Genomic DNA, 26597 nt, shown 5'->3' on the forward strand with positions numbered 1-26597 from the left:
TGCTAACAGTAAAATAGGCTGATTTGCAGGTGGATGGTGCTTAAAAGCTGTTAACCACTGAAGACAAGAGTGCATTAACTAAGTTAACCACCTGTCTGTCCTGAAAGGTGACCCCAAACAGGACATTCTCTGCGGACTTGTTCCTTCCCGTGTGAAATACAGGATGTTGTGCAACGGCTTGTATTTCTTCTTCAGCATAGGTGCCTGGCACTCTGCTATGATTTTTGTGCGGATAGTCTTGTGCAATCTTCAGATGGTCCAGTTTGTAAGCGAGGAAAGAAAGGCCCAGAGGTGGGCACCTGCTAACACACGTTAGCGCTGTCCTATTCCTAAGCCCCCGTCCTCATGAACTTCTGATACAGGAGATCTTTCCCAGCTCTAGAAAATGTAAATTCCGCATACTCCTCTTGGCCAAAATAATTTCCTAAAGCGGAAGGAAGGTCCTGGAATAGCTTAAACCAAGAAGATGAAAGCAGGCGACAATGAAGAGCCTTCCAGCTGTAGGCCAAACAGCCTGCCCGCCCCAAGCCTGAGACTGGTGTTTCCTATCACCTTACAACAGCCTCCCTCCCACGCGCCGGGCCGGGGCTGCCTGCAAAGCCCAGCGGGGAGGCTGGTGTCGAGTGTGAGAAGCTGCTCTGTGAGAGGGTTCCGTGGCTGTGGTGAGTTCTCCCACATGCTCTCCGCCTCCGCCTCCGCCCGGGGACTGAATGACTCTGCGTAGGAGACCCACAGCAGCCCCAAGAAAATGAGCAGGATGACTCCGTTTGTAAAAATCTGTTTAATAAATATACATCTTCAAAGTACCAAAATAATTACCAACAAAATACACTATGTGCAGTATTTACAGGAGGGGAACACACACCTTGACAGGTAGTGACTTTTAACCCCACCCCCCCGACCGGTTTAACAAGACACCTGATGGTTATACGTCACTCAACTGGCCCAGCCACAGAATCCACGGTGATTCAACCAACTAGCACAATAAATAAGAGTCCTCTCATCAAATTTTGAATAACCTTCCCTCCGAAACCCCACCAAAGGTGACATTTAAAAGAGCTTATCTCTGAATTCCAATCATCTTTCTTGCCCCCTCTTCCAGAGTTCACAAAAAAGACAAACTGAGGGCTAATCCAGAGTCAAATGTTCCAGACCAGGCAGTGTGGTTATAAGTACACCCCTCCCTTTTTTTTTTTTTTCTTTTTTCTTTTTTTTTTTAGAAAAATAAAACTCTCTGTTTGTACAAATATACAAGTCCATGTTCTTTTAGCTTCTTTCTGAAGCTCATAACGTCAGACGCTGGCCTCCAAGCACACAGTCATCGTAGGGAAGCTAAAAAGAGAAAAAAGGCAGGTTAAACTCACAGGGCTTTGCCAAGGGTGCTGGGATGATGGGGAGGGCTGCTACTGGAAATAACTCAAGTATTCTTAGACTCCATTCTCTATACCCTGAATGTAAATGAACTTCCTGGGCTGAGGGAGTTTTCCTTTAAGGATTCTCTCCTTTAAGAAGAGCGGGGGAAAGAAAAAAACAACAACAAAGACAGGCTCTTGGGATCCTGCTTACACATACTCAAGTTTGAGAGGCTCATTACATTGAGACCCTCAGGATAAGGAGGAACTCTAGGAGCCTTAAAAGGGGGAGGGAGAATGGCCTCTCCTCGTCCTTTCTGCAGAGCCACGACCAAGTTAATCGGGACTCACCTCGTCCTCGGTGAACTCTGACTCGGTGTCATAGCTCTCCTCATCCTCACTCTCTGGCAGCGTCTGCAGGTTCTCTAGGGTCAGCTGGCCCAGCTGCTGCTGTATCCGCGTGCTGGGGCGGCCCCACGTGAGCTGGTACGGTGAGTAGCCCTGGTAGGTGACCCTGTTGACATCGGCCCCACACTTCAACAGGAGTGACACCAGGTCGGGGTTCTGCAGGTCCACTGCCAGATGGAGGGCAGTTCGGCCATTGCAGGGCTCCTGGAACCATAAGGAATTCGAGATGCTTACGGCTGAGTTTGGACGTTCTGCTTGCAACAAAAGCCCGTGACTGTATTGAGGACCAGGCTGGCCTGATGCACTCCATTCGAAGGTGTGAGGCACTCACCTGAGCGTTGACATCAGCGCCCAAGGACACCAACAGCTCCACGATGCCCAGGTAGCCATGAATAGAGGCCAAGTGCAGACACGTGTGGCCTAGAAGACCAAAAGTAAGACAGTATTATAACCACTTGTTTCAACACTCCTCAAGCAGAAGCTTTCACCAATTCTTTTTTTTCTTAATTTATTATTTTCCATTGAAGGATAATTACAGTATTGTATTGGTTTCTGCCATACATCAACATGGATCAGCCATAGGTATACATATTCCTATACCTATGTCCCTATTCTTTTAAGGGACACATTCTTCTTAATTTGAAGAGCCCAGAACCTGGGTTCTGAATTGACTTTAGAAAGGCATCAACTAGGCCTTTATACATGCTTTCTCCATCTTTCACACGTTGAGAGCTTAGGCCTTGCCTGGACTCCTTAAGTCAGCCTGCCTCCCCCTTGTCCACCTCACTTGCCCTCTGATGGGCAGCGCAGCAGGACTTACCATTGTAGTTGGTGGCCTGCAGGATGGAGTGAAGGTGCTGGGTCCCCCGGGGCTGAGTCAGGACTCCCACGCTGGCCAGGCAGCCCTGCTCACAGGCAAGGTGTAGGGGGGTATTTCCTCGAAAGTCTCGGAGCTCAGGATCACAGCCAGCTTCCAGAAGTGCCTCAGCGATTTCTGGCTGGTTAGTGATCACAGCCAAGTGGAGTGGCGTCTACAAACAGAAGAAGGGACAGAAAGGATGAGCCATGGATCCAACCCACTGTCTGTGTTCCCTTGAACCCCAGAGATGTCCTGGTTGTGGGTGCTGCTTTTCCCAGGCGCATACCAGGGGCAAGGCAAAATAGCAGAGGCCCCAGATGGGCTTCATAAAGGCCTCCCCAAATCAATGGAATTTTCTGTTCTAGAATACTGGCTGACACAGGTGTAAAAGATCAGGGCAGATAATGACCAAAGCTTTGTTAATTTAGAAATCATGTGCAAGACCCGGCGTCAGGGGTCAGAGCGGTAGAGAGGTGCGCGGCGGGAGGGCAGCGTACCTGCTGCAGGTTGTTCTGGAAGTTGAGGAAGGCCAGGTCTCCCTTCACTTGGCGGACCACTTCCATGGTCAGCGCCTTCTCTTCGTGGATGATGGCCAAGTGCAGGAACCTGAGGGGAAGAGAGGGAAAACCCCCAGGGCTGGTGAGTGCACTGCGTGGGGCCCGGGGAGGCGCGGCCCGCGGGGGATTGCGCAAGGCCGGGGTTTCTGGAGGCCGAGGCCGCGGTGTTTTCCGCGAGGTTATTATGAGCTGAGTGTTCCTGGCAGGCGCCCAGGGACTTTCCGGGCCCCCCCCGCGCTCGGCGGCGGGCGCCGGCCAGACCGCCCCGCCCTCTCGCCGGGCCGGAACGCCCTGTACTTCCCCTCCCGGCCGCGAGGCGCCCGCCAGCGGGGCAGAAACTCCCGCCCCCCCTTATGCAAGCGGGGACTTCGCGTCCCCGCCGCCGCCCCGCCTCCGACCGAGGGGACCCGCACGGGGGGGGCGGGTGTGTGCGGGGGGTGCGCGCGGCTGCAAAGCAGAGCCGCGGGACCACGGCCCCGGGAACCAGCCCCGACCCCGGGCCCCCGCGACCCCCGCCCCCGGCCCCCGCCATCCCCCGGCCGCCGCGCGCAGCCGTGCACCTTTGCACGGCCTCGGAGTCGGTGCACAAACCCCGGTGCGCGGCCGCCGCGCAGGCCCCGCGCCTGGGGCTGCAAGCCCGGCGCCCCAACCCGGCCCCGCCGCCCGGGCCCGCGACACTTACGAGTCTCCGTCCTCCGTGAGCTGCTGTTTCCAGGGCTCGGCGCCGCGCGGCGCCTCCTGCGGCTCCAGGCGGATCTCTCGCAGTTCCTTCACCATCTGCTCGTACTCCTCGTCCTTCATGGAGTCCAGGCCGCTGTCGTGGCGGTCGTCCAGCAGCCGCTCCTTCTTGAGCGCGTCCCGGGGGCCCTCCATGGCCCAATCTTGGCCGGGCTCGGCAGGCTGGAACATGGCGCGGTGAAGGCTCGGGCGCTGCTCCCCAGGTGCACGGGCCGCGGGCTGCGCTGCGCGCTGGCTGCTCTCGGAGTGGCGGGCGGGCGGGACGACGGGCTAGGACTGTTGTGGGCTCGGCAGCGCCGCCGCGGCGCCCTATAAACGCTGGCAGGGGATTTCTCCGGGGCGGGGTCAGGCGCGGGGAATTTCCAAGCCAGTCAGACCAGAAAAGAGAACTGGCCTCGTCCTCTGCTAGGGGGAAAAAGAAGCCTAAACCCCGCGCCCGGGTTCATCAGAGAAACTCCCTGTGATGAGCCACTGGGGTCATGTACAGGGAACTTTTTGATGAACGCTGAGTGGCTGGAAAGTCCTCCTGACCGGGCCCCCTCCCGGGGTACTTCCCTGCAACCTGCACGCAGTAATCCTGGCCCTCTGCAAGAAGCTCTCTTTCCCTGGGTTTTCCCTATATGATCGATTTGATTTAGGGTCGTCAGCTGCTGAGATCCCAAAGACGCAAGCCTGCAGTCTGGTTCTTCACTGGGGTTTACCGACCTGCAGGTCTTTTCCGGTTTGTTTTTTTTTTTTTTTTTAAATCTTTTGAAAGCACTAGTGGAAATGTTGGCCGGGTGTAGGGATTCACTTCCCCAAAGCTCTCTGCGGGGAGGATGCACTGGTCGGGGGAAGGTCGTCGGCTGCCTCTGCCTTCCTGCCAGTACCAGGCTCTTAGCATTGTAGCCACCCCCAGCCCACTCTCCACCCCCGGGAAGAAGTTTCTAAAGCTTTTGTCATTAAAAGCCTAAATGCTTGGGGAACCCTCAAATCATTTCCTTGGGATTAACAATCCTGTTGACTGGGGGAGAGGCAAGCACTCTGCCCTGTATGCAGGAAAACGGTGAAAACGACTATGGTATTTTTCAAGGCAAGCAAGGTATGAATCTTTGTAGCAGAGGTTGTAGATCCCTTGCAATAAGGAAATAATTATGGAAGTCGGGTTCCCTGCTCTGCGCTGTGCTGCTGCAGGGAACAGACCCTGAACCTACACTAGTTCTGGGTGCTCCACTGGGCGACTTTGCAGAAGCACTTGGGGAAGGTGGCTGAAGAATGGGTAGACTAGAGCCTTATCCAAGATGGGGCCTTATGGATGGCTAAGAAATTAGCTGCAGGGCATAGTGCCGGAGGCTCAAGGCAGCCCATGGTGCCCTGCATCCTGCCTCTGCTGTCTCCTTGCTCTCCTGCCTGGGAGAGACCTGCATGGGACCTATGCTTGCCATAGGGTAGGCACTCCAGGTTCACCACCCTCCTCTCACCTGCAGAAATAGAATCTGGGCTCTCTGCCCCACCCCCACCTCCTAGTCAATGAGAGGTATGCATTCATCTATTTCTAGAATTGGTCCAGGCAAAATAAAGAAACTTGGGTCACAGTTCTTCAGAATAGGTCCCAGGGAGCCTCTGTAGTTTTGCAGAGATTTCTGGTGATTATTGCAATCATCTTCAGCTTAACTGACCATGTACTAACCAACGCTTCTCCATTCTTCATTTCCCCTTTCCATTCCCCTATGTCCAGTATCTCAGTGTAGGGAATCTGGGTCAGTGGGAGTGAGAGACAAAATATGAGGAGGGAAAAAAGTAAAATCAAGAAGTAAAACTGTCAGGGTAGTAATGGTCATATATTAAAATGAAAACTTCTCAGTGATAGAGTCCATATGGCCTCTGCAGGCCTGTGATACACAAATACCTAAGTATTAGGGGAGGTGCAATGGAGGCTCTAGGAGACCTCAGTTCCCAGTTCTACCTCTAATTACCTGCATATTTGTTGGAGAGATTAGCTGCCTTTGTTATGGGATACCTGCTTTCATAATAAGATTGGGTTTAATGCTGTTTAGACTTTTTTTCCAGATTAAAAGTTGTATTACTTGGTAACAAATGCTCGTGTATCTTTGCTTAAGGGTGACCACGTCTCTTAGAAACATCACAGTATGAATTTTTGAAGGGCTCCAACATTTTATGCTATACATTGTTAATTCTCAGAACTAATCTTGTAAGAAAGGAACTATTGTTCCCACTTTCCTAAAAAGAAACAGATGCAGATAAATTTACCTGGACATTCCATGGCAGTTTATCTAATTTCTATCCCAGCCTGTTTGGCCAAAACAGTCATGGTATTAACACTTTTGGAAACGCCTTGTGAAAATGAGACTGAATACACTTTAATTTGAAAGATATGCAAAGTATTTTCTACTCCAATTGTTAGGTAAAATAGAGAGTAGATGTTACCCCATCTGGGGATTTTCATATATAAAAAATACATTAAAAAGGTACAGAAATAGCAAACTCTGACTGCCCCACTTACAGAGGTACCTTAGAAGACAATTGTCAGTGGCAGGTTTGAAAATGATCATGGGAAAAAGTCATGCATAAGTCCAAAGTATCTCAGGAATACGTTTCTTTGCACCCCCTGTGATGGTTTTCTGCAGCTGCAGCCTTGGGCAGCTGGGGGGTCTTTATTCCAGATTGTTTAGTGTGACACCTAGTGGTAAGAGACAGGCCTAGGTAGTCAGTGATTTGTCATGGCGCCTTGGAACTTTTGAAAAGACCCTGATGCTGGGAAAGATTGAAGGCAGGAGAAGGGGACGACAGAGGATGAGATGATTGGATGGCATCACCGACTCAATGGACATGAGTTTGAGTAAACTCCGGGAATTGGTGATGGACAGGGAGGCCTGGCGTGCTGCAGTCCATGGAGTCGCAAAGAGTCGCACACGACTGAGCCACTGAACTGAACTTGGAAGTTTTGGGAGGTGCTGAGCCTTGATGACCTGTCCCTCTGGTGGTGATTCCCAAGGAGGTACCTTTTGTTTTCCTGCAACCGGGGAGACAGTTTTGGGTAATGTGATCCAAAAAGTTTTCTCTCTGTCATATGCTCTGAATGGTTTAAATCAGCAAACATTACATTTTGGGTGACAGAGGACATGCTGGGAAGTCAGAAAACGGCAACAGGTGGAGCAGAAGACAGCAAAACTGACTTTTGGTTTAGAAAGACCTTTACAGACTTATAGAGTCCTCCCTACCTCACTGTGAAGCATTTTAGCTAATCTTGACCATTTTAAAGATGTTAAAACCTCTTAAAGTCACGTTAAAGCCTTTTTTTTTTTTGGACTGTGGCAGGCAACTTGTGGGATCTTAGTTCTCTCCCCACCTCTCCAATTGGACCTGGGCCCCAGCAGTGAAGTCCTAACCACTGGACTGTCAGGGAATTCCTTTCTTTTGTTTTCTTAATACAAAAGGCAAAAGAATGAGTTAACCTTGAAGCGGCCCAGGAGCAGCCCTGGAGAAGCAAGCATCATGGACAGGATGGCCAGTGATGCTTGCTTGCTTCACTGGCAGAAGAAGCACTCACGTGGGAAAAGGAACACCATTAAGGCCTGGGGGGGCTGCAGGCACCTCGTGTGGGGAATGCACAGTGTGGACTGAACCTCATGCCTGAAGTGTCCAGTGGCCTGGCAGCGTAGAGATTTTTCTGTAAGTTCAACCAGGTGGTCAAGCATATTTGACTTTTCTTAATAGCATGGGCAGGGTGTCCTGTGTCAGTTGCCAAAACTTGTTTTAGCTCCAGCAAACCAAGCTCCTGAAGAAGCCTGTCCATGGCTCACTGCGGCCAGGCTGGAAGAGGGAAGAGCTATGACAAGAGCCCTGGAGGGCAAGCAAGACAGGCAGGCTGCTGATGGATGCCCCACTGTGAAATTCTGAATTTATATTCTGCCTCGAATCCCAGTCTTCCTTCCTGCTGTGGTGGTTAGCAACCACCTCTGTCCATCCCTCTCAGAACCTGGGGCTCTCAAGCTCTGGAGCATTCTCCATAGAAAAGCAGCTGTCAGGACTTGCGCAGTGACCTGAAAATAAGGCTGTCAAAGCCTTCACGGGTTTCTTTAGCTATAAATCCTGCAGTTTAACGGGACTCAAAGTTTTAAAGGGTCTTAAGCTCCTCCCCCCACTTTCCAGTAGGGCCCAGGAAATTTTTGCAGATGCGTGAAGCTGGCCACATGAGTCCGAGAGAGAATGGTGACATCTCTGACAGAGGCTCTCACACTCAGCTCAGATAATTTTTGCCAAGCAGCACTTGAAGTTCAGCACTGACATTCCATTGTTAAAGAAAAAAAAAAAATCAGAAAATGAATTTTAATGTGAAAAATCTCAAATCTTAAAGCGTTGTTAAAAAAGCAAACAAAATGCATTTCTGCATCCTTTGACTAAATCGAGCCTGCAGGCCCTGAGTTTATAACCTCTTTTTCAGCCAAGGTATGATGTTACTTTGGGTACTTGGAGGCTAAGCACCTTTGGGGCAAGGCACCTGCCTTCGCCTCCCTTAGCAACATCAGGGCTCTGCTCTCTGTGTAACTGTAACCAGGGGCTGAGAGTGGAGTCTGTCCCTCCAGAAAGCTCCATCTGCCCCTGCAGGCAGGGCTGGAATCGCTGGAAGAGAGTTCTGTCTCCTTCCCCCAAAACTTTCAACACTATCCTGTAAAATAAGTGTAACAAGTTCAACAAAACTCTGATTTTTCTTACAGAGATTACTTAAGTTTTTAAAAAATACTCACATGGTTTCATTTTTTTTTCTTTTTTTTTTTCTCTTTGTTATTTTGTTTTAACTCACATGGTTTCAATAAACCTCTCCTTGAGGTGTTCCTGCTCCGCAGGTCTGCCTGTTGGATAACCAGCTGCTGCCAGGGATGGGGGTGGGGGTGGCCCGCACGTGTTATCTGTGACCAGAATTCCTGGTTCTCCTTTTCGGCTGTTTGTTGGCAGTAACCAAGCTACAGGTGTGAGGGTGGTTCATGTTCTGTTGTGTTCACGGAGGAGGACTTGGATTAGGGAGGGGGTGGAGGTTTAAGAGCACATTGCTTCTGTATGTTTGCTGTTGTTTCTGCTGTGTAAATTCACTCTGAGTTCAGTCAGGGTCCAAGGCAGCAGAGCACCAGGGCCTCTCCAAAGGACATGGGACCTGAGAGGGAGGAGGTCCCTGCTCTTGGTAGATAATCAGGGAGGAGGTCATGATCCTTCTCAGTGTCAGAGCACCTCCAGAAGCTGTATGGGGATGTAGATTTTTTTTTTTTTTTTTCCCTGTGTGGTCTAAAGTTTTGGGAATGGTTTAGGTCAAAGGTAAGTAGAATCATAGCTGCATCACAGATAATCATAGATTTGCTTCAGTTTATAAATAGAGTGAAGATTTAGGAACCTTAATCCTCAGCCCTTTCTTGTAATGTCCTTTTTGACCCTCTGTTCTCTGGAATAGAGCCCCAGCTAAGTATTGGACAAGTATTGAAAATCAAGATATGTCTTGGAGTCTTCTCTCTGAGGCTGTTAATGATGGATACTTATAAAAAAAATTGATTCTGAATGTTATTCTTAGGCTTTTTATTTTTAATTTTTCAATTGAAGTATAGTCGATTTACAATATTGTGTTAGTTTCAGGTATATAGCAAAGTGATTCATATATGTACATGTATAGTGTATATATTTCATATTATTTTCTATTATAGGTTATTATAAGATACTGAATATTGTTCCCTGGACCAAACAGTAAATCCTTGTTGCTTACCTATTTTATATGTAGTAGTGCATTTTTGTTAATCTCATACTCTTAGGCTGACTTTTAAATGCTGAAAACAAATGAGAGACAGTAAGAGGAAGGGTTCCAAACAGAAGCCATGAGCAGGGAGAAAGGGGGAAACTGACATGGGACATTTTTCCTTTGTTGCTGAGTCTCAGCCATCAGAATCCAGTCCCATGACTGTGACATATTCCCTCTGGATAAATCACTCAGCTTGGCTCCAAAATTCTCATCATTTCCTATATCCCACGCTGTTTATATAGGCCACAGTTCAGGGATTATTTTAACCAAGAACACCGACATTGTCAGTAAATGAGGTAAATTTATGTGTCACCAAATCTTTAACGCTAGTATTTGAAAAATGGGCCATTGAGAAGAGAATATAAAGAGCACGGGAGACAGGGAATCGGTGTGCCCCTGCATTCCCTGACTGAAACTCAGGAGCTGGGGGAACGTGCTCGGGGGTGAGAGCACTGGATGTGGGTCTCGGTAAATAATCTATACAAACGTGGTGATGGAGAGACGCAGGGAAGCCCACGTACAACCTGGTGAAAGGTAGGCTCTGCTGTCTGGAGGGGCTCAGAGTCACCCCCAGGTGGCCAGGGCGTCAGGGCAGCAGGGACAGGGAAGGATGAGTGTTCACAGGAGAGAGAGGAGCAGCGGCTGGAGTTCGGGCTGGGGTACAGAGCCACGGTGGAATTTTCCTGCTGGAATGGCAGAATCCAGACAGGATGAGGAGCTCAGTACGGATGGTATTGTCTGCAGCGACATCTTCAGGCTGTCCGTGGAATAACTTCTCCGAGGACCCATATTTTCTTAAGGATGGGATTTCGGGCAAGTTGGGTGGAAGATGTGTCCAGAGACTGGGTATTTAGGTGTGACTCTAGTGCATCATTTATCACAGTTTCCCGGAAAGCCGTGCATACTCCTGCTCCTGAAATCCCTCTAGCCGATCAGTTCAGTGTATCCTACTTTTGATATGACTCCAACCCGCGTCCTTCCGTTTCCGTTGTCCCCACATTAGTGTGGACCTTGTTTAATGACAGTAGCGTTTCAAGTTATTTATACTAAATTAACTGAACACTTACCATGGCTGGCACTTGATGTACTTTATCCTATTTAATCTTCACAAGTGTTGTCCTAAATGGGGGTTGTTTTCTGCTTTGAAAGGTTAAGTCACTTACCCAGAAAGCCAAAGCCAGCATTCAGACCCATCCCCTGTGCACACTCCGACAATGTGGCTTGACTGTTCCTACTTAAAACTTTTTCAAAGGGATTGGCACAAATTATGTGTTATATTTTTTGTAGTAATAAAAACACATAGACACAGAACTTGCACTTGGTTGAAAAAGTGGTTAAAAATTCAAATAGTAGAAAAAAAAAATTCAAATAGTATCAGAGGGTTACAATGAGACAATTAAATTTCCTTTCACTAACACACATTTTTGTCCTGTTATTTCCTGTAACAGGACCTCTAATGACTTGCCATGACCTGCAGGACAGAGTTTTGAGCTCCTCAGGCAGCATTCACAGCCCTCCAGAGTCAGAGTCCGCCCAGTTTGGCCACCCTGGTCCCCCTTTCTCCCCAGCACCAGCACTCTGCTCTTGGGGATCTGGTCTGTGTTGGGATATATCCCCTGCTGTCCCTCCCTGCCCAGGGACCGGCTTCCTTCTACTACTTCCTTGCCAGGACCTACCTTTTCCAAGAGTCTTTCGCTCTGTTCCTTTCCCCAGAGTACTCTGCCCAGTTTTGAATCCTTCTGATTCTTATGGCCGGGCTTGTACATGGGGTCTGAGGTCACACGTTGACTTGTACTGCTTAGATATTGCTCGTTGTCCCCTTTCGACTCTAGTTGGACATGGAGATGGGGGTGGAATGAGCCCTGCTGGGACGGGTGGAGAAAATTCATGTCTTCTGTGTCTCTTTTGTTCAGTCCGTTGTTTAAAGTGCAAGTATCCTCTTTTCAGAGCTGACATAATTGTTCTTTAAATGGTAATTTAAAAAATATTTATTTATTTATTTTGGCTGTGTTGGGTCTTAGTTACAGTACTTGGGCTTCTATCCACGTGTGGTGTGTGGACTGCAGAGCACTTTGGGCTCAGTACCTGTGGAGTGCGGGCTTAGTTGCCCCATGGCATGTGGGATCTTAGTTCCCTGACTGGGGATGGAACCCACTTTCCCTGAATTGGAAGCAGATTCTTAGTCCCTGGATGACCAGGGAAGTCCCAATACTTGTTCTTTGACTCTTCTTCTGTTAATACCTCATTCTTCATCCAGTCAACTCTTCTCTGTCTGGAAACGATCTCAAGAGCTCATCTGAAAAAAAAAAAAAAGAGCTCATCTGATCCAGCTTCTGCCATGGAGTAAGGTTTTACCATTCTCATTTTACAGAGGAAGGAGGCATTGTGGAATAAAGACTGTTAGGACAGAAGGCAGATGACTCCTCCTCAGAACCTTCAGTACAGAGATAGATGAGGTCCTGGAAGCTTGCTTATGCTTTAGTCCAGTTCCTCAGGACGAGAGACCAAAGAGTAAGTTGAGGCAGAAACTCTAGGTTAGAGGAAAGATAAGTATTTGCCGAGAGTATTTCCCATGGCAGAAATCCTTGGGGGGCATAATGGAATGAGGAGAAGAAGGCTGAATGGGAATCAACTTAGTTGATTGAGAGGTTGCCCAGCAGGGTGTGTCTCATCAGAGCTCCCATCAATGGACTGCAAGGCTGAAGGCCTGTGGACACGTGGTTGGGTTGGACCCACTGGAGGAGTAGCTGTCCTTCTAGGGTGATCTATTAGAAGCAGGAACATTTTCAACACAAAAGACATCTCAAGAGCTTGACCTTGTATCACAAAGCATACAGCAACTAACATTAAAAAAAGTCGCTCGGTCACGTTCAACTCTTTGCGACCCCATGGACGATACAGTCCATGGAATTCTCCAGGCCAGAATACTGGAGTGGGTAGCCTTTTCCCTTCTCCAGGGGATCTTCCCAACCCAGGGATCGAACCCAGGTCTCCCCCATTGCAGGTGGATTCTTTACCAGCTGAGCCACCAGGGAAGCCCCCAAGATATGGAACGCTTCACAAATTTGCGTGTCATCCTTGCACAAGGGCCATGCTGATCTTCTCTGTATCGTTCCATTTTTATTATATTTGTGGCAGAAGCGAGCACCAACTAACATAGTCAGTACTTAAAAAGCCTAAGAACGGTAGATGGTGTGTCATATACCTCATTCAGACAACATCTAGAATAATTCATTTCCCAGATGAGTTTTCCTTCAAGAGCAAATCCTAGTGAGGAGTTCAGGTCTTTCTGTGCAGGCTCTAAATCTCAAGAGCCAGATCACAGAGAACTTCATTCAAATAACATGACATGTGACCGTACACAAAACAGTTTTGTAAAAGAAGCACAGGGAGGCTTAGATGTGTTAGGTGTCAGGGCATCTTTGCAACTTTCCACTGTTAAAGGTTTTTACCTTCTCACTTCAAGTCTGTCTTCTCACTTCAGGTCTAGCAATTCATCAGGCCAGCCCTGGGTGATTCATCTTGGCAACAGCAGGATTGAAAATTAACATAGAGGTGCATGAGTCGGGTGCTGTCTGTAGGGTGTTGAACTGAGGCTAAAAATAGGTGGGGGTTCCTGGGGAAGGCTCTTTCGTGGCCACAGGCACCACAAAAGGAAAACTCGCAGGGGAAATCTGCCCACAAGAGAAGACAAAAGCCCCCGCCTCTGTCACCCCTTTTGCCCCACAGGAAAAGCTCGAGGTGACAGTGAATTTGGTGCTTTCAAAATGTCACAGCCCCCACAGACAGGCTGGCCTTCCTTCCCACCCCAGGCTTCCCATCAGAGTCTTTCCCGCTGAGTAAATTCACTTTCTTAGTTCCTGCTGCTCCAGGATCCAGCACGGACGTCTGTCCCTAACTGCCTGCAGCTACGTTTAGACAAAGGACTGGTTACGCTAAAGGAAATGTGACATATTGACACGCTTGACTAATACGAAAAAAGCAAATCCCTAGAGAAAAAGTGTTGTGTATATAAAGAAAAAATAAACGTTAATTTGTCATTGTCAAGCATTTATTAAGCACTTTTCTGCCAGACACTGCTGATGTCTAAAGATACCAAAAAAAAAAAAAAGTTCCTGGCTGTCAGGGAACTTATAGGCTGGGGAGAGAATCCGATCCAGGAGTGATTTGAGTAAGGAGTGATAAAGCCTGAGGTTGAAGGGAGAACAAAGTGTTCTGGGAGCATAGAATTAGGGAAATTAAGGCAGGCTGCGAGTGTTGGTAAAGGAGAGTTGTTTTTTTTTAACTGAAGTATAGTTTATGTATAGTACTATAAAAGTTATAGGTGTAAAGTATAGTGATTCACAATTTTAAAGGTCATGCCCCATTTATAGTTATAATAAAATATTGCCTATATTCCCTGTGTTGTACAGGTATCCTTGTAGCTTATTTATTTTATACATAGTAATTTGGATCGCTTAATTCCCATACCCCTTTGTTGTCCCTTCCCCCTTCCCTCTCTAGACTGTAACCACTGGTTTGTTTTCTGTGTCTGTGAGTCTGTTTATTTTTTGTTATATTCACTAGTTGGTTGTATTTTTTTAGATCCCACTATCACTGATATCATCCAGTGTTTGTCTTTCTATGTCTGATTTGTTTCATTCAGCATAATACCCTCTAAGTCCATCTATGTTGTTGCAAATGGCAAAATCTCATTCTTTTTTCTGGCTGAGTAGTATTCCATTGTGTTGTATTCCATATATATGGAATATATATATGCACACACACCCACATATATATCACTCCTGAAAGAAGTCAACCCTGAATATTCATTGGAAGGACTAATGATGAAGCTCCACTATTTTGGCCACCTGATATGAAGAGCCAACTCATTGGAAAAGACCCTGATGCTGGGAAAGTTTGAAGGCAAAAAGAGAAGGGGGCAGCAGAGGATGAGATGGTTAGTTAGCATTACCAACTCCATGGACATGAATTGGAGCAAATACCAGGAGATAGTGAAGGACAGGGAAGCCTGGGGGTCACAAAAAGTCCTACAAGGTTTAGTGACTCAACAACAGAATACACACACACACACACACACACAAACACACACACACACACACACCACATGCTCTTTATCCATTCATTTTTTGTGGACCCTTAGGTTGTCTTCATATCTTGGCAGTTGTAAATGATGCTGCTGTGAACATCGAGGTGCACGTACCTTTTCAAATTACTGTTTTCCTTCCTTTCAGGTATATACTCAGGGGTGGAACTGCTGGGTCATATGGTAACTCTGTTTGTAGTTTTTTGAGGAACCCCCCCCACCCCATACTGTTTTCCATAGTGGCTGTACCAATTTACATTCCCACCAGCAGTGTGAAAGGGTTCCCTTCTTCCCACATTTCCCCCAGCATTTGTTATTTGTGTTCTTTTTGATGATGGCCATTCTGACAGGTGTGAGGTGACAAAGGGCAGCTTTTAAGGGACAAGTGAAAGTCAGAAAAGTGGGGGGAAGGACATGCCAGGAGGAGGTGGAGTCTGTGGTGAAGCACCCAAGTGTGAAACAAGCAGTTGCACGTGGGCTGGTGTGGGGTGGGGAGACGAGAGTGTGGGCAGGAAGGAGATGAGGCAGATCCATGTGACTGAGCAGAGAAGCTGGAACAGTGCCTTCAAACCTATGGAGAGCCCCTGGGGGATTTTGTTTGAATTAAAAAAAAAATTTTTTTTTTTTTTTTGGTTGCACCGAGCAGTATGAGGGATCTTAGTTCCCCACCTGGGGATTGAACCCAGGCCCCTTGCCGTGGAAGCACAGAGTCCCAACTGCTGGACCACCAGGAGGGTCCCTGGGGGGTTTTACATGGTAGCTGGCATCAGTGTGCTTTGGGAGACAGTGTGTGGCAAGCAGACTACTGTGGGTTAGGCATGGAGCTGGTGGCCAGTGAAAGGCAGTGACGGGAAAGTGAGGGCAGAGATGGCTAAAGAGATCCGAGAGTGGGGACAGAGAGGATGAGACGCAAGGGGAGAGGAGGCGGCATCGGGGTGGGCTGCTTAGTGGGAAAATCGGAAGAAGAGTGGGTAGGGGAAGTGATGGGTTCTCTGTTGGATGTTTTCATCTCAGGGGACCCAGAAACACATGACAGGTGATTGAATGTGGAGATTTATCTCTAAGAGAATAAAATATTTGGGAGTCGTCCGCTTACTCGAGAAATAGCTGAAGTCAGGGTGAGGACAGAGTCACCCAGAATTGCATGTAGATTCTGAGAATCAACATGGGAACACCAGCACTTAAGAAGCTGAGGGTAAGAAGCCAGGAAAAACAAACAAACAAAAAAAAAACTGAGAAAGAACAGCTCGAGACAGGAGGGAAATTGGAAGAGGGGGCTGTCCCAGAAGCTGAAAAAGGCGAGAGGTATGAGAAGATGGTCATCGGAAGAGGCGTCCAGTGTGGCAAGATTGTGTGTCTGTACAGATTGCTCAGCAATTCAGGAAACTTGAGGAAAGGCCAGATTGAAAGAAAAGAAAGTTTTCCTTAAGATAGAATGTTGAATTACTTCAAATACACATTTATAAGTTTAAGTAAAGAGGTTCTTCAGGGCTGTGATTGTAAGATTTACCAGTAGTACGTTGAAAACATGCAAGAAAAATTTAGCAGCTGTTTCATTTTGTAAGTGAAGAGACAGAGGTAGGTGAGGCTAAGGGATGTACCCAACTCAGGGATGTTGGATGTGACCAACTTAGGTCACACAACTAAGTAGCCCAGGGCTAGAATCCATATCTCTGGATAATTTAGCCCTCCGCTGTTTACCCAGTGATTAGTTCTCAAACTGCAGCTTGCCTTAGAGTCACCAGAGGGCTTTTAAAACTAGATTGCCTCACCCCCGCCCCCCCTCTTCCCCCACATGCCCACCTCTGGAGATCTTTGTCCTGTAGGTCCTGGCTAGGGCTTGAAAATGTCTTTCTTACAAGCCACAGGTCCTCTATTGCTTCTGGCCGGGGACCACACTTTGAGAACCAGTGCTCTAGATGCTTCTGAACATTTAAAAGTAGGGAGGATTCTAGAAAGCAGCTGGGTTTCCCAGGATGCTTGACTATTCTCTAAGAAACTCTCAGGATATTAATTCGCTTGGAAAGAACTTCATGTGAGTCAGTGTCCCTGTGGAAAGTATGAGTATGGAACTGGACTTGATTCATTCAAAGCTCTGTCCTGAGTGCCCACGCTGTTCTAGACACTCTTCTTGGCATGGGAGATACAGTCCAAAACCCTGCCCTCAGGGAGCTTACCTTGTTTAGGAGACAGAAATATACCAGATAAATAAGTAAAATATAGAATACACTAGTGAGGGTGTTTAAGAGAAAAATAAAGTCAGAGAAAGGAGTAGCAATGTCAGGGCAGGAGGATATACTGAAATTTTAAGCAGGGTGGCTGGGAAGATGAGAGGGCAACGGTGAAGTAAAGACCTGAAGGGATGGAGGGAGTGAGCTGGGTGAGTGCAAAGGCCCTGAGGTGGGCCCTCTTGGAGACACAGCAGGGAGGCAGTATGGGTGAAGTGGAGTGAGTCAGGGGAAGAGTAAGAGGAAATGAAGTCAGAGATCTCAGAAAGCCAGGTCAATGCTGGGATCTTAGGAATGGATTTCTCACATTTAGGAAATTCCTCCATAAAAAGTTACTTCATTCCTCTCGTACTAATCCATACTATCTCCTGCTAAGGGAACATTAGATCCCCAACTTGAGCTCTGGCTCTAGGGATACTGAAGGGTTATAGAAATTCCCTCCACAGAGTGGCTAAGAGTTTGCTCAGATGCTTGTTTTCTTCTCCAAACAATTGACCACAGGCCCGTCTGCAGGGACAGACCTAGGAGGAAATGTGTTTCTATGACCACCTTCTCCATGTGTATATGCACGGCCCCATCCCCCCTTCCTCATTCATGTCCCATCCTACGCCCACCTCTTCACTCAATGCTGAGAGAACTTCCCTGGCAATGTCTGCCACATTTTTTCTGTATTACAAATGACATTGTCCGCACTTCTGGGAAAAACGGACCCCACCCGCATGAGTCTTGGGCGGTGGCTCAGACCTCCAGTTTGTCAGCCTGCATTCTTTTTATGGTCAAGACTTTTGGATCCTGGCCCACCCCACAACCACCTGTACTGGGGAAAGAAAAAATCCAGTGCATTAAAGGACAGCCTAGGATGTTTGTCTTTCTGGAAGATTACTGAATTTACATTTGAATGTATAGAAGGCAAACTATTAGGCTTGATGGAACATTGTTCTAAGAAAGCCTTGTATTTTCTTATATTTTCACACACACAGTCTGACCTCGAATAGGATTGGATCTATAGCCCAGCAAGGTGTTTGTGGTCTGTGAAGTCTCAGGCTAGGTCCTGCCCCAACACACAGGACCAAAAAGATGTAGTCCTGGGGTCTGGGGGTTTATATCCTAGGCCTCTGAGAATAGCGGAGTATTTATGAGAATTTATATTTTCATGTCAGGACATGAGACGTATTTTCTAGCAGAACAAAAGAGAATTCTAAGCTCCCCTCACAATTTGATTTTGAGTCTTCAGTGACCATATCTGTTTCCTTGAGTGGAATATAGTTTCGAAGCTAATACTAATATTGACAAATTAGTAAGTTATCTGTGGGTTAAAATGATAAAGTTTTGGATTTAAGAATAAATGAGTTTTCACTGATGACTTTTCTTTCCAGACTTGAATTTCAGGCTCTTAGTGGCCCATGTAGCGTAGAGGGTGAGTTTCCCCACCTCTCTGGAACAGCAACTCTGTCCCATCCAGAAAAATATACCACCTGTAGGCTGCTCTAGGAACTTAGGTGACCTGTCCCACTCCTGGAGTCTGGGGGCTCTTTGGCACAGGGACATTTTTTGTCGATCTCAGGCTGAAGTGACCTTGAAGGTCAGTTAGTTCAAGTACTCCTTTTATGTTAAAGTGTGTCTCAATATCCTCACCAAGTGGTCTAGCAACTTTGGTAAAACACCTGTAGTGTTTGCACCTAGGAAGGACATTAAGTGAGAGGAGAGACCCCAGTTCTATTTACTGAAGAAGGCCTTTGTGCGGGAGCTGAGTTTTGGTGTGGTTAATCTGCTCAGTTCAAATGAAAGTCAGTTCAATTAAAAGAGAGGAAAAGGAAACTTGGCCAATGTCTCTCTTCTTTTGCCAAATGAAACAGTATTGTGGATGCAGAATGGAGACTATCTTTTTGGAAAACAGCTAAATGGCAAGCACCCTACACTCGTATTTCCCTTCTAATTAAAAAACAATGCCATTTTTTTAAAAAAAAAAGGAAAAAGAAAAAACAATCCCAAATGCCAGACCACAACAACAAAATGTTTTACAGTGCCCCCACCCCAATAAACTCTCATTTCTTGTCTCCACCAACAAAAACAAATTTTATGGCCCAGTCTGTACATGAATCACTCTGTGGAAATGATAGCAAATGCAATAACCCCAGACAGCTGCAATTATCTAAATGTCTCCTTATTAGCCATTTGAATGGTTGAAGGCTTATAATCAAATCAGAATGAATGCAAATCGAAATCTAATAGAGCTTACATCCGTTTGATTAGGTATCAGAATTTGATTCCGATATTGTTAAGTTACAGATATGGCCCATCAAGTCACACTAGAAATACATTTTATAACCTTAATGGCAAAAGGAGATGGATTCTTTCAATAAACAAGGCAAACTGGAACTGGTTTGTACTGTGCCAGCGCCACCTACCGGGATTTAGTGGAACTGCTGAGACCATCTTTCCCTCGAAGTGGGGCACGACTATTTGTTGTCTGATTCCAAGAAGATTTTTGAAAATTAAGCAAGAGATACTGCCCACGTTTGTAATTCTATAATTAAATATGACTAGTGATCATGGAGAATATTAATAATGATTATTTCTGGGAGGATGTGTGTTGGCAAGAACTAGGGGTAAAATTGGCTGGACTAGGTGAGCCGAGTTAATGGAGCGCTGCTGGGTGAATAGCGGCAGAAATGAGCCTTAGCACTCCCCTGTCCTGGCTGACTCCATTCCTGCCCTTCTCTCTGCTAATGGAAGATTCACTTACTGTTTGCAATACCTCTGGAATAAACAACATGTACTGAATCTCCGCTGTGGTACAAATACAGTCTCAAAATCCTGTTGAGTAATAGAAATATAAACTGTCCCTTCCTCAGGGAGTCTGCAATCAGTTCTGTGAAGAGTTTGGAAAAAATACACAATACCTCATAGTAGCAATTAAGGGCTAACTTTTGTCATATAGTAGTCTGCTAAGAAAGAATGGTTGGGATGGAAATTTTAAAAAATTGAAGTATAGTTAATTTGCAATATTGTGTTAGTATACAGCAAAGTGATTCAGTTATATATATATGTATATATATGTATATACATATATTCTTTTTCGTATTTTTTCCGTTGTAAGTTATTATAAGGTATTGAGTATAGTTTCCTGTGCTAGACTGTAGGTCTTGGTTGTTCACCTATTTTATATGCAGTAATGTGTATATGTTAATCCCAGGCTCCTAATTTACATCCCCCATCCCCTGCTATCCCTTTGGTAACTGTAAGTTGGGTGTAAATTTTTTGAGACTTTCCATGTGTAAAATGCATTTATTCTACACTCAAACTTAAGACTATAGAAGTATACTTTTCTCTCACTTGGTGAATACATAGGGAAGCTTGTTTGTAAAATATATGCCCCAGGAATTTGAGAGGTAGTAGAGGGATGGTAAGTCAAATTTGTTGCTTAATTTTCTAACTGCCTAGAAACTTAAGGTCTATATATTTGCATACTGGGTTTGACCTGAATTAGCCCTGATCTTTTTTCAAATGTTTAAAATTGTGAAATACACATAACATGAAAATTGCCATCTTAATCATGTTTAAGTAACAGTTCAGTGGTATTAATTACATCCATATTGTTGAGCAACTGTCACCACCATCCATCTTCAAAACTCTTTTCATCTTACAAAACTGAAACTCCACAGCCATTAAACAATGACTCCTAATTTCCCTCTCCCCTCAGCCCCTGGCAACCACCATCCTACTTACTATAATTTTGACTACTCCGAGTACCTCATACAAATGGAATCATACAGTACTAGTCTTTTCGTGACTGACTTAGTTCAATTAGCATAACAGGCTCAAGGTTCATCCGTGCTGTAGAGTATGTCAGCATTTCTTTCCTTTTTAAGACTGAAAAATGTTCCCTTTATGCATGAGCACATTTGCTTATTCATTCACTTGTCCGTGAACTCGAGTTGCTTTCAAAATTTAGCTTTTGCAAATAAAGCCACTGTGATTGTGGGTGTATAAATATATCTCTGAGACACTGCTTTTAATTCTTTTGGCCATATATCCAGAAGTGGAGTTGTGAATTGTTGGGTTATACGCCAAGTCTGTATTTAATTTTTTTTGAGGAATCACCATGCTATTTTCCACAGTGGCTGTATCATGTTATAGTCACACATGTAGTGCACACGAGTTCCAATTTCTCCACATCCTTGCCAACATTTATTATTTTGTTTTGTTTTTGATGGTAGTTACCTAATGGATGTGAAGGGGTACCTCATTGTAGTTTTGATTTGCATTTACATAACAATTAGTGATGTGCATCTTTTCATGTGCTTATTGGTCATTTGGATATCTTTTTTGAGGAAGTGTCTATTCAAGTCCTTTGCCCATTTTTGAATTGGGTTATTTGTTTTTTGTTGTTTAGTTTTAGGAGTTCTCTGTAGACTCTTAAATATTAATCCCTTATCAGATATATGATTTGCAAATATTTTCTCCCTTTCATGAGTTGCATTTTCACTCTGAAAGTGTTTTTTGGAGGGGGTACCAAATTGCTTCATTTGAAAGTATGGTACAAAAGAACTTAAGTAGATGTTTTGGTACAACCTTAGAAAAGGTAAAGGTTACCCCTAAAAAAACACTTTCAGAGTGTTGTGAAGTCCATCTTGTGTAAATCAGTTATGTGGTCACCCAGTTCTTTGTATTACCCTGCTTATTCAGGTAATGAGTCTCAATGAGGTCAGCAAGTGGGGGTTGATCTTATCAGTGGCCAGTTCCTGCAGCTCCAGTAGCAACTGGTTCACACTTCCCAAGTGTAACATACACTCCACTGCATTCAGCTCCTTCTTCCGGTCCTTGGGATCTGGTTCCTTGGTATCCTGGAAGAAGATGTGGCCACCTCATCGATTCTGCAACTTCATCAGTTTCTCAGCATGTTTCCTCTCCTCATGAGACTGGTGAAGAAACTATTTGTCAAAGTTCTGCAGAGCCACACAGTTGCAGCCAAAGTAGTGAGACACGGACAGGCAGAGGTTGGAAGTGTGGGGCGCCAGGTTGATCTGGCAGTTGATGGTGGCCTCTGAGTTCCGTTGGTGGTTCTGGCCCTCCAGTGAGGGGCCTCAGTGGTCAGGGCGGGTGGCAAGGAGAGGAGTAGGAGGGTTGAAGGGCTGGCTCTGAGCACCAGCAGGCATGGGAGATTAACACCTGCTCTGTCCAAGCATTGTTTTAATTATTTATTTGGCTGCACTAAATCTTAGTTGCTGCATGTGGGGCCTACTTCCCTGACCAGGAATTGAACCCAGGCCTCCTGCATTGGGAATGTGGAGTCTTAGCACTGGACCACCAGGGAAGTCCCTGCCCAAGCATTGTTGAAGCAGGAAGCCATGGTTGAAAACATCCTTTGATGCACAACAGTTGTCAATTTCCATGAAATCCAACTTGTCTAGTTTTTCTTTTTTTGCCTATGTCTTTGGTGCCATCTCCAAGAAATCATTGCCAAATCCAATATAGTAAAGCTTTTGTTGTTTTCTTCTCAGAGTTTTATGATTTAGGTCTTATGTTTAGTTCTGTGATCCATTTTGAGTTAATTTTTCTGTACGGTGTTAGGTAAGAGTCCAGCTTCATTCTTTTACATGTGGATATCCAGTTTTCCCAGCGCCACTAGTTGAAAAGATTGTCCTTTCCCCATTGAATTGTCTTGCCACCCTTGTTGAAAATCAATTGACCATATATGCAAGGGTTTATTTCCAGGTCTCTATTTAATTCTGTTGGTCTGTATGTCTATAGGCCAGTATCATAATTTTTGATTACTATTGCTTTGTAGTAAGTTCTGAAATCAGGATGTGTGAGACCTCCAACTTTGTTCTTCTTTCTCAAGATAGTTTTGGCTATTCTGGGTTCCTTGAAATTCCATATGAATTTTAGGATAGATTTTTCTATTTCTGAAAATAGTGTCATTGAGATTTTGATAGAAATTGCCTTGACTGTGTAGATCATTTTGAGTACAATAGGCATTTTATATATTAAAAATTGAATATTTAGTCTTCTCATTCATGAACCTGGGATGTGTTTCCGTTTATTTATGGCTTCTTTAATTTCTTTCAGCAATGTTTTATAGTTTTTATTGTATGTCTATAACCTCCATGGTAAGTTAATTCCTAAATATTTTATTTTACAGTTTCCTTTTCAGTTTGTTCATTTAGTATTAATAGAAATGCAACTGAATTTTCTGTGTTAAGTTTGTATCCTGCTATTTGCTGAATTTATTAGTTCTAACAGGTTTTTTTGAGGACTCTAAGGGTTGTATACATGTAAGATCATATCATCTGTGAACAAAGATAATTTTAATTCTTCTTTTCTGATTTGGATGCCTTTTATTTATTTATTTTCTTTCTATTCCTAGTTTTGTTGAGAGGTTTTTCTTTATATAGTGAAAGGGCATTGAATTTGTCAAATGCTTTTTTTCTGCATCATTGAGATGATCATGAAGGTATTTTTTTCCTTCATTCTGTTAATGTGGTGTGTTTATACTGGTCAGTTTTTCATATGTTGAACCCTCCTGTATTCCAGGAATAAATTCCACTTGGTCATGCTGTGTAATCCTTTTAAAATGCTGCTTAATTTGGCTTGCTAGTATTTTATTGATGATTTTTGCATCAGTGTTCATAAGAGATATTAGCCTGTAGTTTTCTTACAGTATCTTTTTCTGGCTGTGGTACTGTAGTAATACTGGTCTCATTGAATGAGTTTGGAAGTGTTCCCTCCTTGTCAATTTTTTGAGAAGTTTGGGAATGATTGGTATTGGTTCTTGTTTAAATGTCTGGTAGCCTTTACCACTGAGCCATTAAGCCCAGGGCTTTTATGTGTTGGGAGGGGAGGTTTGACTACTGATCAATCTCTTTACTAAGTCTATTCAGTTTTTCTATTCCTTTATGATTCAGACTTGGTAGGTTTTGTGTGTCTAGGAATTTGTCATTTCATCTAGGTTATACTGTTTTTGGACCTACAGTTATTCATAGTACTTTCTTACAACCCTTTTTATTTATGTAGATTCACTAATAGTGTCCCCACTTTCATTTATTTTGTTTTAGTAATTTGTGTCTTCTCTCCTTTGTTCTAGTCATTCTAGCTAAAGGTTTGTAAATTTTGTTGGTATTTAAAAAAAATGGATTTTTGGTTTCATTGATTTATTTTTTTCCCTACTGTTTTCTTCCCTTTATTATGGTTATCTCCACCCTAATCTTTATTATTTCCTTTTTTATTATTAGCTTTTTATTATTTTCCCTTTTTATTATTAGCTTTTTCAGTTTCATAAGTTATAAAGTTAGGTTATTGATCTAACAAGAGAAATTTCTTGTTTTTTAATGTAACTGCTAATAGTTATGAAATTTCCCCTTTGCACTGCTTTTGCTGTGTTGCGTAAGTTTTGGTATGTTGTGTTTTCATTTTCATTAGTTTGCAAGTATTTTCTAATGTTCCTTGTGATTCCTTTTTTGTTTTTTTTTAAAGAGTGTATTGTTTAATTTCCACACATTTACTGAATTTCCAATTTTGCTTCTTTTATTGATTTCAAATTTTATCTTGTTTGGAGAAGATATTTTAGGCAATACTATTGTTTTAGTCTATTGAGACAATTGTGGCCTAACATGATTTATCCTGGAGAATGTCTCATGTGCACTTGAGAAGAATGTGTTTTCTATTGTTGGGTAGAGTGTTCTATTTATTTGTATCTGTTGGATCTAGTTGTTTATTGTGTTGTTCAAGTCCTCTTCTTACCTATCTTCTACTGTTTGTTCTATCAGTTATTTAGAGAGGAGTATTGAAGTCTTCAGCTGTTATTGTGGACCTATTTTTCCCTCAATTCTGTCAATTTATATATTTTGGTGATCTGTTATTAGGTGCATAAAATTTTATAATTGCTATGTCTTGATATATTCAACATCTGTTAATATACAGTTCTTTAACTCTTACAAGCTTTTTTTATTTAAAGCATTTTGTCTGATACTAGTATTGCCATCTCTAATCTCTCTTGGTTACTATTTGCAGTCTTTTCCCATCCTTTTACTTTTAACTTATTTTTGTCTTTCTATCTAAAGTGAGTCTTGGGGACTTCCCTGGTGTTCCAGTGGCTAATACTCAATGTTCCCAATACAGGGGTCCCAGGTTAAATCCCTGGTCAGGGAACTGAACCCCACATGCTGCAATTAAGACCCAGCACAAAAAAAAAAAAAAAAAGACCCAGCACAGCCAAATAAATAAATATTAAAAAAATAATAAAGTGAGTCTCTTGTGGACAGCATCTAGTTGGATCATTATTTTAAATCCATTCTGCTAATCTCTGCCTTTTTTTTGAAATTTTAAAAAATTTTGGCTCTGCTGGGTCTTTGTTGCTGCGAGTGGGCTTCTCATTGTGGTGGCTTCTCTTATTGCAGAGCACAGGCTCTAGGGACTCGGGCTTCAGTAGTTGTAGCACTCAGGCTCCGTAGTTTCAATTCAAGGGCTCTAGAGCTCAGGATCAGTAATTGTGGCACATTGACTTGGTTGCTCTGTGGCATGTGGGATCTTCCTGAACCATGGGTCGAACCCATGTCCCCTGTATTGGCAGGCAGATTCTTTTTATAATTTTATTTACTTATTTATTTTTGACTGTTTTGGATCTGTGTCACTGCATGGGCTTTTCTCTAGTTGCAGCAAGCGGAGACTACTCTCTAGTTGTGATGCGTGGACTTCTCCTTGTGGTGACCTCTCTTGTTGAGGAGCATAGGTTTTAGGCACATGGGTTTCAGAAGTTGCAGCTCCTGGGCTCTAGAGCACATGCTCAGTAGCTGTGGCACATGGGCTTAGTTGACCCACGGCATATGGGATCTTCTTGGATCAGGAATTGAACTTGCGTCTCCTGCATTTGCAGGAGGATTCTTTACCCTTGGGCCAGCAGGGAGGCCCAACAGGCAGATTCTTAACCATTCTTCCACTGGACCACCAGGGAAGTCTGCAATCTCTGTCTTTTAATTGGAGAGTTTAATCTATTTGCATTCAAAGTAATAACTGCTAATTTTATTTTGCTGTTTGTTTTCTATATGCCTTATACTTTTTTGTCCCTCACTTCCCACACTTCTTTTGTGTTTAACTGATTTTTTTTTGTTGTAGTAAAGCATCTTAATTTCCTTCTCATTTCTTTTTGTGTATGTTCTTTATTTTCTTTGTGGTTACCATGAGGATTACATTTGATAACATAAACTGTAGCATTCTAATTTGAATTTATACCAGTTTAAATTCAATAACACAAACACTCTTTTCTGGTTACAGCTCCATCCCCATTCCTTTCAGTTATTGGTGTCACAAAGTTACATCTTTATACACTATGTGTCCAAAATCAGTAATAATTTTTATTTATTATTCATCACTTGAATAGGAAACAAAATATGGAGTTACAAAGCAAAGTTATAATAATGCTAGCTTTTACACTAGTAATTGTTTTTTTAAATGTATTAAAAGCAGAGTTACAAAGCACTTGTATAATAATACTAGCCCATGTATATACCTTCAGTGAGATATTTATTTCTTCATATGACTTTGAGTTACTGTCTAGTGTCCTTTCATTTCTACCCGCAGAACTCTAA

General features: G+C 44.2%; 1 protein-coding gene and 1 non-coding gene across 2 annotated transcripts; both read right to left on the reverse strand.

The window, feature by feature from the left end:
- Positions 1-765: 765 nt before the first annotated feature.
- NFKBIA (NFKB inhibitor alpha) lies at positions 766-4315 on the reverse strand. Its single transcript, XM_043922155.1, has 6 exons — positions 3859-4315; positions 3117-3225; positions 2581-2791; positions 2092-2180; positions 1704-1964; positions 766-1332 (listed from the first exon to the last, which is right to left on the reverse strand). Exons 1-6 carry the CDS (start codon positions 4083-4085, stop codon positions 1285-1287), a joined length of 945 nt encoding a protein of 314 aa, XP_043778090.1. The 5' UTR covers positions 4086-4315; the 3' UTR covers positions 766-1284.
- Positions 4316-12737: 8422 nt separating this feature from the next.
- Positions 12738-12846, reverse strand: LOC122707075. Its single transcript, XR_006344606.1, has one exon. It is a non-coding gene; the product is annotated as a U6 spliceosomal RNA (small nuclear RNA).
- Between the last annotated feature and the right edge of the window lie 13751 nt (positions 12847-26597).

The sequence above is a fragment of the Cervus elaphus genome, chromosome 13, assembly GCF_910594005.1.
Source record: "Cervus elaphus chromosome 13, mCerEla1.1, whole genome shotgun sequence".
In the NCBI taxonomy this organism is placed as follows: domain Eukaryota; kingdom Metazoa; phylum Chordata; class Mammalia; order Artiodactyla; family Cervidae; genus Cervus; species Cervus elaphus.

Excerpts from the sequence above, each read along its gene's own strand:
- NFKBIA (XM_043922155.1), bottom strand. The coding sequence starts at position 4,085 with ATGTTCCAGCCTGCCGAGCCCGGCCAAGATTGGGCCATGGAGGGCCCC. Across the intron at positions 3,226-3,858 it reads CTCACGGAGGACGGAGACTC|GTTCCTGCACTTGGCCATCA; the intron begins GTAAGTGTCGCG and ends TCTTCCCCTCAG. Across the intron at positions 2,792-3,116 it reads TCCAGAACAACCTGCAGCAG|ACGCCACTCCACTTGGCTGT; the intron begins GTACGCTGCCCT and ends TTCTGTTTGTAG.